Here is a 15,323-nt window from a genome sequence, read left to right on the forward strand (position 1 = left end):
TTGTCTTCTAAAGCACAGGGATCACCAGGTTGAAGGACTTGCTAGTGCCAGATGAGATCAGGATCATCCAGTACCCTGAGTCTCCTGGCTGGACTTCTATGCTGGCATTGAGGGTATTTCATCAGCCAGGGAGTCTGACCATGCATACAGTTTGGTGGTTCTTTGGTGCAAAATGGGCCACACTTCCCATTGGCTCATTTGAAGGACCTTTTGTTCAGAAAGCCCTATTTTGGGGCCAGGGAGTTGTTTGGATCCACATTGGGCTGCTATAACAAGATGCCTGAGACTGAATAATTTAGAAAAGTCAGAAATTTATTTCTCATAGTTCTGGAGGCTAGGAGGACAAAAATTAAGGTGATGGTACTGTTGGGGGCTGTTCTCTTCTTTGACTGAGGCCAAGTACTAGGAAGCATTTTGTGAGGGAGGGCTCATACCATCTTAGTGGTAGATGATGAACAATGCCCAGTTTTCTGAGGAAACCCCTGATGTCTCCAGGAACAGCTCATACCTCCCCATTCCTCATTTTGAAAAATTATAGGTGCTCTCCCAACTTGTTCAGCCTGAGCAGCCTAAGCTCCAGGAAGCTCCAGATAGCAGAGGAAAGGGCTGCAAAGGGGCTGCATTAGCCTGGTGCGCCCCCTCCTCTTACAGCAGGGAGCACCAGTGGGAGAGGGAAGGGCTTTCCTACTGAATGTGACTGTCATTTGAAGCCTCGTGCCCCAAGTGAAACTCTCACAGCTTTGTGTGGGGGAAAGGTGCTAGAAATACGATTTATTTTTCTGTATTTTCTAAAACATAATCTTGAGCCGTGCTCATTTGGTTTAAATCCCCTACAGCTATTTGGGAGAGGGTGGTGGGCGGTCCGTGGGCAGAGAGTTAAATCTGGTGTTGGTGGCTGTGCAGTTGGTGTGTGTGTCACTGCAGAGTGACTGAGCTGCACGCAGTTCCATGCGTCCAGCTGGCCCATCATGTGGGTGAGCATCCCTCACCTTAGGCCAGACCTGCACAGGGGCTACTGACAACAGCGGGCACTCAGACTCTGAGTGCAGGGTCCACAGATGTTTCCTGGGCACATGTGCAATGCCAGGCCCTAGGCTGGAGCTGGGGAAATGGCAACAAAAAGAGACTCACCCTGGAGGAGAGGAGACTGCAGTATGACAAGAATCCTGGGAGGCTGTCCCTTAGGCTGCTCCAGGCAGAAGGAATCTCTGAGAATGCCTTTAACCCTTGTTTCTTGGAGTACTCTATAGCTCTTGTTCAAATCATCTTATTTGGGGTTCTTTTTTTTTTTTTTTTTGGCAGGGCGGGGGCTGAGGATTGAACCCAGGGCCTTGTGCATGTGAGGCAAGCACTCTACCAACTGAACTATATCACCAGCACTCCAGTCATCTCATTTTTGGAGGATTATTTCAGTTTTCAGGAGGGTCATACCTAGCTTGGATGGTTGGCCCCACTTGAGAGATGAAGGGACACAAAAAGAGAGATCAGCTCATTTATTCTACTCTAATAACCTGGAGTCAGCCTGGCCTTTTGTGCCCTGCCAGCAACTCAGAGTTGAGAGCTGGGAGCAGGTGTTTTGGGACAGGTTTGGGAAAGAGCCTGGGCAGCACCTCTTGCACAGAGGGCAGTCCTTGTTTGTTAGGTTGTGATGACCCTATTGGCCATCACACCGACATAAGAGCCTAAATCACAATAGCACTGTGGACCCCACAGCTGATTGCAGGAGCCCCTGGTGGGTGTTTGTGGAAGAGTAACTTGGTAGGTTGGGTTGCACTTTCTTTGCCTGAACATGGGGGTCAGAGGCCAGAGCACCCCATGCCAGAGGATTCTTAGTCCACCTTGGTCTCTGTATCTGTTTGATGGTCACTCTTCTTTTACCTGTGACTCAAAGGACATGTGCATATGAAAGCCAGTGAAAAATATTTTACAGCTCTTATGAGGTTGGTAGGTGAGGGTACCTGGCTAGACTTTTGCCAGCATGGCCGTTGTGAGCAAAGTGGTCCGAGTTCAGGAATGTATAGGCCTCATCGAGTCAGGTGGGAGGGTGCAGAAAGTAGAGAATCTTGCAGAGGCTCCTGGGGGGAGCTGAGTGATAGTCATACTCTGCAGTCTAATCTTCTAGTTATCATGGGCTCCTTTTTTCTTCTTTTTGCATGAAAAAGAACTGGACAGCATAGTTCCCTTGAGTCTGAAAACTGGCAAGGGAAAAGAAGTGTATAGTAAAATGATTGGTGTGGGTCCAGCCAAGCCTAAGGGTAGTAGGATTGGGAAGAGAGTAGGGTGGACACCAGGTGTGTTCAGTGCTCATGATAAGAGTAAATAGGATCATCTCATAAAAGACTTGAGTGGTCCATCAAGGGAAGGGGCTGGCCTTGATTGACCCTGTAAAGCATTCCTACCCAAGAACCTGGTGAGGAAGTCTGACAGGGATGAGGCTTCATCAAGTGGGCCCCTGGGTGCTCAGGGCAGGCAGGAACCACACTGAAGGTTCAGCCGAGAGCCACTGCTCAGGTTATACCAAGAAGTCCCTGTAGAAACAGAGCTGTTTAGACTTGTATGGAGTTTCATGCCTCTGAAAGGCACCTGGCCTGTGGGAAGAAAGAACTTGGCAACAACCCTGCCTGGTAACTAATTAAATGAAAGGAACCAGGCATGGTGGCACATGCCTGTAATGTCAGTGAATTAGAAGGCTGAGGCAGGAGGATCACAAGTTCAAGACCAGCCCAGGCAACTTAATGAGATCCTGTCTCAAAAAGTAAAGAGCTGGGAATATAACTCAGCCATAAAGCACTGCTAGGCTCAATCCCCAGTATCGTCTGGTACGTGGTACACGCCTGTAATCCTAGCAGCTTGGGAGACTAAGACAGGAGGATTGTGAGTTTAAAGCCAGCCTTAGCTATTTATCGTGGTCCTAAGCAACTCAATGAGTTCCAATCCCCCTACTGAGCTGTGGACCGCTGGGCTGTCCTGCTGCTGGGCACAGTCTCTAAATAAAATACAAAATAGGGCTGAGTATGTGGCTCAGTGGTTGAGTGCCCCTGATTTCAATCCCTGGTACCCCAAAACAATATAACTAAAAAATAAAAAAATAGGATACCATGAAGACAGAACAGTCTTAAAGATCATGTCTTATCTGATCTCTGGCACTGATAAGCAGCCACATCCCAATCCCCCTTAGTTTAGAAACTGCACTTGCAAATAACTGGTGGCGTAAAAAGGAACTCACGATGGAAACTAAACATTTGCAAGGGAATGACAGTGAAAACATCACATACTAGAAACTTCTGAGATTTATCTAAGATGGCCGTCAGAGGCAAATTTGTAGCCTGAGTGAATTTATTTAAGATGAAGAAAGACTAAAATTCAATGAATGAAGGGCTGGGGATATAGCTCAGTTGGTAGACTGTATGCCTCGTATGCACAAGGCCCTGGGTTTAATCCCCAGCATCAAAAAAAAAAAAAAAAGTGAAATTCACTGAATAAAGAACTCAGTGCAGGAGGCTATGAAAAGAAGAGCATTCAGAAAGGGAAGATCTTTTCTAGCTCAGCACTTGAGGAATAGCAAGTGGTCAGTCAGGTGAGCTGGAACATTGGTTAGGGAAAGGAAAGGCCTGGCAAGATTGGCAGGGGCTAGGCTCTCCCGCCCCTTGAAGACCAAGCCCCAAAGGGCATTAGTGTTGGAGAGTCCTGTCTATATAGTCATGTGGTGCTTAACAACAGGGGCAAAGTTCAAGAAATGCATCGTTAGGTGATTTTGTCATTGGGCATCATACCATGTACTTAATACAAACTAATAGAACTACAGCCTTACTAGGTGATATAATCTGATGGGACTACTGTCATCCATTTGGACCTTTGAGTGCCTGGGGCTACTTGCGTGGGCTTTGGACAGATAAGCAGGAGCCTCCGTGGGAATCTGGTCTTTACAGGATGTGGAGGCGCCTAGTGCAGGAACCTTGTGGTCCTCTTGGTAAATAAATGGACACTGCTGGGGAGGACTGTGGGCTCCAGAGGGCACACCCATCACTGACTCTGTCCCTGAGATTTTGAGACTTCGTCTCATGGGAAAGCACCCGCACGTTTTACCCGGGAGCACTCCCAGTGCCTGCCCTCTGGTTCCAGTCTCCCTACTGAGCTGTGGACCGCTGGGCTGTCCTACTGCTGGGCACAATTTCTGTTGGGTCTACTGCTGTTGCTGTGTTCTGTTTCTGACATCTTGTTCTCAGCTTGGCAACTGGTGGTTGAATGATAACAGGAGAGGAAAGTGACCCACAAGTCTTCAGTTCCTTAGTTGCTCTTCCTTCTTGGAAACCTGCCATTACTCATTAAACTCTGGGCAGCCAACTGCCCATCTTTTTTTGAAATTCCATGTGCTGTTTTATTCCTTTTTCTTTGTTTCCTCCTTGTTTTTACTCAAAATGAAAATCATTTTTGTTGTTTTTATTTTGTAGCAATGCCATACACTCATTAAAAAATTTAAAGTATGAAAACGGCAAACGTTTCCAAGAAGTAACCTGAATTTGCACCACCTCTCACAAGCTCCTTGCTGATTGTCCTGTTAGCTCCTTGCTGATTGTCCACTTGAAAGTGTACCCAAGTGATGCATGGCCCACCCCCACATACTCAGGCTCAGCACTGCAGCCAGCATTACACAAATGGAGTCACATGGCCCATGATGTCTTGCACCTGGTATTTCATGCTCATTGATATTAGTGGACATTGTTCACCATCAGTGAAAGTGGATCCACTTTAACCTGGCTAATGGCAACTGAGGATTCCTGGGTCTTCTGGGAATGTGCTCTGGGCTGTGTGGAGAAGGCAGGTAGCTGACAGGTGTAAGCTTTGCCTTTGTGTCCTCAGGCCTTATCCACTGATCCCCTGCCCCCATTGCCCTGCTTGGAAGGATAAATGCACAAAGTGTCCTCTGAGGATTAAGTGGGCTGATACCAGTGAAGTGCTCTGAGCCAGTGTTAGCTGGTGTTGCACTTTTCTTTGTCACCCATTATGAGCACCTCTGGGAGGAAGAGCTTTAGGTGGATTCCAGAAGCATGTGTAGGCATGCTTCCCATGTGCCTGAGCTAGGTTGGCACTCTCCTAGAGAAGCAGAAACTGACTTCCTCCATGGCCTAGGGGTGCCTTTCCAGCCCAAGCCACGTCTGGTCCTTTCTGGCATTGAGTGAAAGGTTCTTTCAAGTGTTCCTCTTGTCTACAGCTGAGGCTTCACTGCTGGAGTGCCCCTTAGTGGCAGCTGGGGCTCTTGTCACTCCCAGCGATGGTCTAGAGGAACTGAGGTTTGTGTCAGTGGCTGTGCTGCCCTCATCTAAGAGAAAACCTCTTTTATCTGGTTTTACTTGGGAAATGCCAGGTACTAGTCATAATAAAAGTTCAGTTGGGAAGAAGAGATGGTTGCAGTTGTGGTTATGTGGCCAAACAGATTCTTGTTGGCTCATCTTTCTGGAATGAATTTCAGGCATATGGGAAAGAACCTTCTTGCTCTACTAGGAGATCATGCCCTTCCTGTAAGCCTGGACCTGTCTGATGACCCTCAGAGTGCTACCTGGCACATGCTGGCATTCCTCTTCAGATGGTCATGCTGATCTTCAGCATGTGGGAAGCCAGAGCAGGCACCTTTTCACCCAAGGCCCAACTCAGAGAAAATGGCATACATGTTACATGGGCATGTCACATTAGTCCACTGCCTAGGCACCTTCAGTAATTCCCCACCCCAGGCTTCTTCCTGCCAACTGGGTCCCCAACTGTGCACTATTTACTTGAATAATTGGCTCCTCTTTGGGGCCTCCACCTCTCTGGTCAGTAGCAGGCTAGTGTTGGGGAGGAGACTGGCCTGGGTCAGAGGGGTGAGTTCTGGCCCAGTTCTGCAGCCTAAGGTAAGTCAGTGCATTTCTCAGACCTCCAGCTTCTTGTTGGGGAAGCAAGGACCAGAATGCTAGCTTGGCAGGACTGCAAGTGTAAACTGCCCTGTTTACTCATCTCTGCCCACCTGTGATCTCACGGCTTGGGCCTTTGTCCTGTTGAAGTGCTCAGAAACAGAGGTCTCATTAGTGGCCCTTGCATTGACCACACACAGTCTCCCCAGTCAAAGGATGAGGAGAACTGGGGGCTGAATGGACTCTCGGTCCTTTGTCCTGCTGACGCTTTCATTCAAGAACTGCTAGTTTTCTTCCTGTATGTTTAGACTCTACTGCGACCTTTATTCTTTATCATTTGTTTTGATAGGGACCTGCCACCACTGTTGCCTTTTCAAGAACAGGGGAGTATTTTGCTTCTGGAGGCTCTGATGAACAGGTAAGTTAAGAATGACCTGAAGAGTCTGAGCCCCCAACCGGTGCCTGGAGGCCACGTGGAGGATGGGCCAGGGTGGCTTTCAGCAACCTTCCTCTAAGACCCTTGGGGTGGGACACTGAGATTCAAAGCCCTTGCTGCTCAAGTTAGCATGGGTTAGTAGGAGTCTGAGCTATTGTTGCCGTAAAAAAGTTGAAGTTTTTTAGTTCTTTTTCTGATGATAAATAGATAAGAATCATTGTGTCCTCACCGTGGACTTGGCAACACAGTGTGTCAGGAGCTTCAGACTTCATTTAATTCTCACAATAGCCTTATGGGGCACATCCTCTCATCTCCCTATTTTTTTTTTTTTTTAATATTTTTAGTTGTAGATGGACACAATACTTTTATTTATTTTTTAATGTGGTGCTGAGAATTGAACCCAGTGCCTCTTGCATGCTAGGCAAGTGCTCTACCACTGAGCCACAACCCCAGTCTCTCATCTCCCTATTCTTTAGATGAAGAAACTGTCCCAGCAGATGAAAGAGGTGGGACAGGCACTGGTTCTGCCTGATTTCAGAACTGTGCCCTGCCCTGGGAACCTCTCCTCCAGCATCTGCTGCCCTTTGCTCTCCAGCCCACTTGTGCTGTATTTAAGGGGGTCAGTATTTCAATATCCGTGGCTACAGAGAAAGCACATTGTGAGGAAGTCCTATCTCGCCTCATCATCCTTTGCACAGAGGCTTTCTCCTGTCAGCCTTGGTGCTTCCTATCCAGACTGCTATACACCAATGAGCCTGGCACTGGGAGGCCAGGAGCACTGAGGAGTCCACCCCTCGCAGACTCTCACCAGAGTGCCTGCGCAGTGCCTCTTGTCCAGAAAACTGCATTCTCTTGAGGTAGTGAGGAAAGGGTGGCTACTGTGAGCCATCATTGACCTGGTAGATTGCCAAGAACATTCATGCCACGGGTCCTGGGCCTCACAGCTTTGGCTGCTTAGCCAGGACATGTCCTGTCAGTCCTGCATGAGCCCCAGCCCCAGCCAAATGTACTGATTTTGGTTGGGTGTTTGCCAGTAAGGTAGAGGGTAACTGGGGTCTCTTTGGTCACAGCTTAGATAATAGATAACAGGTGTTCACCCTGCCCTAGCCCTACATTAGCAGCCACGAGAGGAAGAAAGCAAAGAGGAGCCTGAGGCTTCCCTGAGCATGGATGCCTGGCTTATTGCTTAGAAAACACAGGAACTGGTACAGTAGACTCTCATGGTAAAATGAATTCACATAGCATAAGAGGGTGCCTGGTGGAAAGTAAGCCTTCCACCTGTTCTATCCCATCCTCAGGCAGTCACAGCCATCAGCTCCTTGGCTGCCTTTTAAAATCTGCTTTATGAGCTTTTTTGGAGTTGAATCTGGCATTATTTCTTTGCACACGTACTAGCCACTGTGCTCCCAGTAATTTATTCAGCAGTTAGTTATGCACAATTATACAAGAACCCCATACACAAGAGCATATCTATGTCAGTATTCTGTCTGTAAAATGTGAATGAAAGATCACAGGTGCCTATCTCCCTGGGAGCAGTGACAAGTGGAGCTCCTTAGGGAGTAGTAAGGAGCCTCCAGGAGAAACAGGCTCATAGCTGTCTCAACAGGGATGGTATCCAGGGTGTGTCGAGCACTCATCTTGTGCACATATGGTAGTTTTTCTGTGGCCTCTGTTGATTGCTGACATGCTCCACAATTCCTCCACTTCCAGCCTTCCTGGAAGTGACCCCAGAAACATCTAACTACATAAGGCCAAAAGCCTCCAGCAGGGAGCGCTCTTGCTCCCCAGCAGAGCAGCTCCCTCGGCTTTTATGAAGGAGGCTCAACGTGATCCTGTTTATAGGAAGATAGATACTCGGAGTAGGGCACTTATTTTGTGGCCAAACTTAGTCTTAGAATAATGGGTGTCACTCTCTGAGTACCATGAGGCACTGACTGATTCCCTTACCTAGGGCCTCACAATAAGGGGTGGACCCAGGACCTTCACCCCAGTGGTTGGGCCTGGAATCCACATGTTCATCACTTCCCACAGTGTAACAGGCCAAGCTGCCACCAGCAGGAGCTTTCATTTTAGTGGGAAAATGTATGATGAACAAGGAAAAGGGACAAATGGATTAAATGTCTACTGACTCTGATGCTGAGATCTCTGTGACCTCCTTAGGCAGAAAGACCCAGCCAGTGCCACGGCCTGGTAGTCCTGCACAGTGGCATATCCAGGTTCTCTTGAGGCCTGTTCCAAAAGCCTACTCCTCAGGAAGATGGGGCAAGTCCCAGAATTAAATTGGGGTGTCTGGTGGGAACCACCATGGGTCAGAACTTTAGAGATGGCCTCTGTGCCCATTTTTTCAATGAAGGAGGCAGGAAAGGTGATTTTTTTTTTCTTCTCATTCTCTGTGCCTATTGGTCTTGGCAGGTGATGGTTTGGAAGAGTAACTTTGATAATGTTGATTATGGAGAAGTCATAAAAGTACAGCGGCCCCCAGCCACCTTGGCTACCTCCACTGGGAATCTGGTAAGTAGGTTGGCAGGCAAATCTGAGCCTTGTGACTCTGGGTAGGGTCAGCATTGGCTCAGAGATGGTGGGGACTGGGTGCTTAGGTTGACCATGGGAAAGGGGCCCTAGTAAGATCCGGTCATCTACAAAATAATTCTCTGGCACTTGTGATGCTTTGATTCCAGTCTAGAGTGAACTTGTGAAATATAAAAGGGGAGAACAGCTCAGGTGCCCTGGCTCCTGGCCCATTTGGTGGGGGAGTGTTTCCATGGCACATGCGTCTGCTGGATTGAGGCCCAAGGAAACAAAGGCTCTGTCCCATGCCAAGCCTGGGCCACAGGACCCAGGTGTGAGGTTCCTAGAGGGTTCAGGGCCCAAAACCACCACAGCTGGGACAAAATGGGAAAGGCCCCCAGTTCTTTTGGTCTCACTTCCTTCTTTTTAAAAACCATGGAGAGGAAGTTCCATGAACCATTTTTAGTATCTTTGTTGATGAAAGGGCATTCAGTGTACCTAGATTAAAATAGCTAGTATTTTTTGACACATATCTGGGGGGAAATGAAAGCTGATATAGTCTCATTAAATAAGGTCATATTCATCTTTGACTGAAATGTTAAAGCTGTGGTTGCAGAATCCCAAGGGTTTTAAGCTCCTATGGCCACAGGCTGGACCCCACTGGACCTTAGAGACAGAGTGGCCTCCTGCCACAGGCAGAAACTGGCCCAAACGGCAGGAAGTGGCTCACTCAAAGTCCCTGGAAAGTCAGGGCCTAGGGTCCAGAATAGAACCAGGAAGCCTCCTGAGTCTATCCTAGGGCTTTGCAATTCCAGCAGTTGGATCCCCTCCCCAACCCTTGACACCCCCACTCCCTAGTCTGTGTGCTAGGGCTGCCACTAGGAGTAGGCCTTGTCAGTTTTACAGTTTTCTTTCAAGGATTGTCCTCCAGGCTGGTCACTGGAGCTGGGAGGTTTGTTCTTCCTTGGTGCGTCCTAATAAGTGTTTAGTCCTCAGCTTTTTGGGTTTGTTGGGGATGACTGAGTTGCATGATCTTCTGCTTGCTATCAGTTTATTTTCCATTTGGAAAGTTGTTTGCATTTGCAGGGTTGGGGTCCTCTGGTGCCTCTCCTGTGATTCCTTGTTCATTGGGCACTTAATGAGCCAGGTACAGCCAAGGCCTCTTGCATGTGCTGCCCTATTCACTTCTTATCTCATCAGAATGAGTGGGTAAAGTTACTGCTCCAGTTCACAGGTGAGACACCTTGGGCTTAGTCATGCTAGCTCCTCTGAACAAGTTTAACCAAGCTAGAAACTGCAGGTAGTAGAGAACTGCCTGACAGGTTTTCCTCATTCTAGGAGGGCACTGCTATCTGCCTCTTGGGAGTGGTTAGTATCTACCAACTAGGGGAGATCCCATATTTTTCTTATTGTTATTAGGAAAATATGTTGGATGAGCTATCTTGTTCTTCAATCCTAGCTTAGAAATGGAGTATGGACACATTTGCTTCCCAAAGCCTCAAATCTGGGACAAAGTCATGTGGGTTGGGAGAAGCCAGCATGACAGGATGAGGCATGGGTGGGTGAATAGCTCAGCAGGGCTCAAGGCAACTGATTGTTCCCAGACTACCTTCAGGTACACATGTGAGCTGTTTTTACAACTCTACCCACTGGGCATACCTCCACAGGGGAGGTAAATAGGGGACAGGATATGGGATCTGGAGTCAGAGAACTCGGTTTGAACTCCAGCTTTGTGACCCCAGCAAAGTACCTACTCTTCCCAAGTCTCCATTTCTTCAGTCCTGAACACCCCCACAAGCAGGCTCTGAGGACCCCATGGATAATGAAGATGAGCTTTTGCTACCCCCTGAAGTGATCCTTAATCCTATAATCATTCTTGGTTGAGATCAGGGCTCTTTGCTTGCTTATCATTAGCCACCTTTGAGATTCTGAACGAATGTGTGGGCTTTTCTCTGTTCATAAGCCCTCGTCAAACATACCACATGAGGCTTCTCTAACAAGGAAGACCAGAACTTGGGTGTTTGTTTTGTTGTGATTTTATACACATGCGTACGTACGAACATATATATAACATAAAATTGACCATATTAACAACTTTAAGTGTACAGCTCAATTTCATTAAGTATATTCACATCATTGTGCAACCATCACATTCATCTCCAGAAGTTGTTCAGTGGTTAGGTTTTTCCCAAGATAGGAAGGGAAGCTGAGGAGTGTGTTCCTGCCCTTTTTGCTGAAGCCTTGCCTGTCACTGAGATTCCCTGGCTGGCCAGGCTATCTCAGCCCCTCAGGGAATCCCAGGAGCACTACCATACCCCATAAACTATGAGTCCAGTAGTCCCCTGCCCCCCCAGTTCTGTCCCCTTTCCATTCTTCCAATAACCCAGGGTTGTTCCACTTCAGCACTGTTCATATTTGGGGCCAGATAATTCTTTGCTGTGGAGGCTGGCCACTTAGGATGTTAAATAGCATCCTTGGCGTTTACCCTCTAGATACCAGTAGCATCCCACTCCAACATTCATGATGACCAAAAATTGTCAGATGTCCCCAACTGAGTATCACTCACTGCAATACTTCGTGCCTCAGAAGTGAGCCCAGAATGGAAGCTGACCTAGCAGTGAGAGTGGTAATAAGGTAGGATTGTCTTGGGGTGCCAGTGAGTGGGGGGGATGAGAAGAGCAAGGAGAGGAGAGAGGAGTACTCCGCAGGGGGAAATGAGGAAGGGCATTCTTGCAGCCCTGTTGAGGACTCTGCTCAATTGGGCCGAATCTGGGCTCCTGCCAGCAGCTGTGGCCAAGATTTCTTAGCCTGTATTTCTAACAGAAGCCCATTTTATAGGAATGTTGTACCCTTAAAATTGGAGCATGTTCTCTCCCTTCCTACCTCAAGGCTTCCCTGGCTCAGAGATGGTATCTGATGAGAGGTTTGGTGGCTGATGAGCATGACTTGACTTCTCAGAGCCCTGAGCTCTGCATCCAGTTAGGAGCTCAGGAGTCTGATGACCCTTAGCCAGCTTCAGCTCTGTATAGACAGTGGGCCCTGGCACTGAAGTGCTCCTGAGGATTTGGGGGTTCTAGGAAGTCTGTGGTACCAGCTGTGGGTTGTTGAATTCCTGACCATTGCCAGAGAGGCAGACCCCTCTTGCATCCTCTGCTTTGTACAACCGTAGAGCTGACTAAGCCCTGTGAGTCTCTGACACTTTTTGCACCCTGGAAAACCCCCTGCCCACGACCCTGACTGGTGTGTTTCAGCTCTCAGATCCTGGAATGAAGGCTGTCCTTGAGCCCACTCTGAACAGAGCTCTGTTCACTGCAGAGCTATTTTCAACCTCTGGTTGAAATTCACAGCTTATTTTTAGGCACATTTCATGTTGAAAAGCAAAAGCCATTTCCCAGCCATTCAGAATGAAAATAATGGGTTCCATTTTCCCTCTATTCTTGGCTGAGTTGTGCATGAGGAGAGATTTCAAGGCTGTGGCTGGGGAACTTTCTCTGCTTGGAAGGTTTCAGATGAAGGATTCTAGGCCATGCTGTGGGCTGAGTGGGCAGGAAGCTCCTTGTTATGCCCTGTGACATGGTATAAGGCTACAGGAAGGTTGGAAGGGCCACCTGTGGTAGATGAGTGCCTTCCTGTGGTATTTGGGTCTGGGGAAGGGGCAGAGACCCTAGGGGGCTGTCTGCTGCCAGTGCTTGTGCTGATATTTTCATGGGTCAATTCTTAGCCCTGCTCTCTGCCCTAACCCTGACCTTCTCTCTCTGCTTATCCACCCTCCTGCTGTCTGTACTTGAGGCAAGTCTCTGAGGGAGAAGGACCCTGTGTCTTGTCTGACCCTGACTTCAGCATCTGCCACACCCCTAAACCTCAGCCTCCGTGGCATAGGTTTTTGCCCCAGCCACAGAAGCACTTTCAAACCACTTTTAAATAGCAAAGATGCATTTATTTGGATTAACTCTTATTTTTGCCTCCCCTTGAAATATCTGAGACTCATTATGCAATTGAGAAGGAAGGTGGAGTTGGGTGGGGTGGGGTGGGAGGGGAAGAACACAGAGTTCTAGGTAATTCAATGAAATTCAAAACAAAACAAAACCACTTCCTGAGTTCTCCCGGTTGGCTGCTCTCCTGTTTAGACATTAACCTTGAGCTCTGGGGCAGAGGGCTTTTCTCTGCTCACCTCTCAAGATCCCACCTGTGGTTGAGAGCTTGGGTTCTGGCTTCCGACCTACCTGTGATTGAATCCTGCCCTTGCCTCGTTTGGGCTGTGACCTGAGGTGAATGGTTGGATCTCCCTGAGACTCCGTTTCCTGTTCTATCATATGGGGAGATGCTAGGCCCTCCCTCCTTCATGAGATTTTGTGGGTGGTATGCCAAGCAGCACTTGGCACTGTGCCTAGCACACAGCAAGTGCTCACCAGGCTGTAGCTAATTTTAAAATGTTTCTCTTGCCTCTTCTGTCCCAGTGAGAGCCAGCCAGGGTGATTGTGTGTTCAAAACCTGCTAAAGTATGGGACAGTGGGCAGGGGTGAGGCGGTGCTGACGGCAGTCATTTTCCATGCTGACTCCCCTTTGCAGGTCACCCTTGTGACAGTCAGGTAGGTTTTTAGACCTTGCAGGCATTAGTTTTGTTTTCTAATGACAGAAGCAAATCCTCTGTGCTCCCAAACAAGACAGCAATACTCTGAGTGGAAACAGACCTGTTTTCTTCCCCACTGCTTCCTCTTTCCTGACTCCTTGGGGCAAGATGCCTTGGAACTCTGGAGCCTCAGTGTTAGAATGGTCCCCTGAAAGAAGGGTGGCTCAGCCAAGAATATCTGACCTGAACCTGAGGCCATCTCTCTGAGAATGCCGTATTTCCTTTTCCTTTTACCTCCGGTTTTAAGAGCGAAACCCCAGTCACCTTCCATACCCACATCTTAGCTCCCATGTTTCTTTTGGGGGGCAGTGCCATGGGGGTAGGTTTCACTTATTGGCCCTAGAGCCCTAGTCCCTGGCTCAGAGACTGTCAGTATTAGAGCTTTCCCTATGCTGAGAATCTGGGAGTCTTGGGTGCCTGTGGTGGTCCCTTGAGACCTGGGTTCTTGGATCATACCTATAATTCCAGTGACTCGGAGGCTGAGGCAGGAGGATTGCAAGTTCACAAGCCTCAGCAATTTAGCAAGGCCCTAAGCAACTTAGTAAGATCCTGTCTTAGAATTTAAAAAAGGTTGAGGATGTAGTTCAGTGGTAAAGTAAAGTGCCCCTGGGTTCAGTCCCCAGTATCAGGAGGGGAAAAAAAGACCTGGGTTCTCACCCTGGACACCTTGCACCTCGCCTGAGGAATCAAAGATTAGTAGGCAGGGAGAGAAGGCACTCACTTCCACCTGCCTCATGGAGTTTGTCTTAGTCTGTTCAGACTGCTATAACAAAATGTCATAGACTAGGTAGCTTATAAATAATAGAAATTTCTCTCCCTTCTGGAGGCTGGGAGGTCCAAGGAAGGCACCAAGAGATTTGGTGTCTGGTAAGGACCCGTTTTCTGTTGCAGAGATGGCTCCTTCTCTATGTGTCCTCACATGGCAGAAAGGGCTAGATAGATCTCGGGTCTTTTTTTATAAGGGTACTCATCTCTGTTAGGAGGGCTTTTTTCCTTATAATCTAATTACCTTCCAAAGGCTCACCTCTTAATACCATCGCCTTGGGGATTAGGATTTCAACATATTAATTTTGTGGGTGACACAGATATTCAGATTATGGCAGATTTGCTTTCTCTTCTGGCAACATGAAAGACTTAGGTCTCTTTTTAAGAACACAAATTTCTGGGTTGGCATTTATTTTCAGTAGTAGAGAAAAGTGTGGATTCAAGGGTATGCTTAGCAGGAGGGGTGTTGTGGGTGTTTGGAGCATGAGTGAACCTCATATTTTTGTGTCTTAGAAAGTAACCTCTTCCTTCTCTCTTGACCCCAATTCTGGCTCCTAATTTTTTAAAGGGAACTCTTGGCTTTCTGCCTGCTCTCAATGAGTCAGAAGATACCTAGGCTATTAGTTATACAACTTGGAAACTGGTTGGTTTCACGGGACCTAAACCCCTAACACATAGAGCTGCCCCAGCTTCTGAGTACAGGATATCTCTGAGGGCCAAGATATACCTCTTAATGAGGCTCACACCCTCTGGCTGAATAGCTGGCTTTGTCCATAGTATCCCTCATCTGTGTGATTGAGAGTGTGGTAAGAATAGGAGAAAGCAGACCCTTTCCTGAGGGGTGCCATTCAACCTGCTTTGGCTATTGTGGGCCCTTGCAGGGTCCAGGTATTGTGGGTGATAACAAGGCCTTTGTTTTCATGTTTCCTGGGACTTATCAAGGTGGCACATCTCTTGTGTGGCTCCTGGGGGAATATTCATTCCTGCCCCCTGAGCCATGCAGAGGAAGGATGTGTGGGCTCAGAGTCTCCTGCTGGTGAGTGACCTGGGTTCCAAACAAGCACAGGCCCCTGGATTCAGTGCAGCAAAACTAAGA

General features: G+C 48.1%; 1 protein-coding gene and 1 non-coding gene across 6 annotated transcripts in view; one reads left to right on the forward strand and one right to left on the reverse strand.

The window, feature by feature from the left end:
• Poc1a (POC1 centriolar protein A) overlaps window positions 1-15,323 on the forward strand; it is a 70,160-nt gene that overhangs the window by 20,701 nt on the left and 34,136 nt on the right. For all 5 annotated transcript variants that reach the window (XM_048794095.1, XM_015487090.2, XM_015487092.2 and 2 more), the window contains exons 8-9: window positions 6,238-6,306; window positions 8,737-8,835. In XM_048794095.1, the coding sequence (XP_048650052.1) occupies window positions 6,238-6,306; window positions 8,737-8,835 (168 nt within the window). The remainder of the gene's footprint in view (window positions 1-6,237; window positions 6,307-8,736; window positions 8,836-15,323) is intronic.
• On the reverse strand, window positions 6,704-6,776 carry Trnaa-agc. Its single transcript has one exon. It is a non-coding gene; the product is annotated as a tRNA-Ala (tRNA).

This window comes from Marmota marmota, unplaced genomic scaffold (genome assembly GCF_001458135.2).
Source record: "Marmota marmota marmota unplaced genomic scaffold, marMar, whole genome shotgun sequence".
Lineage (NCBI taxonomy): Eukaryota > Metazoa > Chordata > Mammalia > Rodentia > Sciuridae > Marmota > Marmota marmota.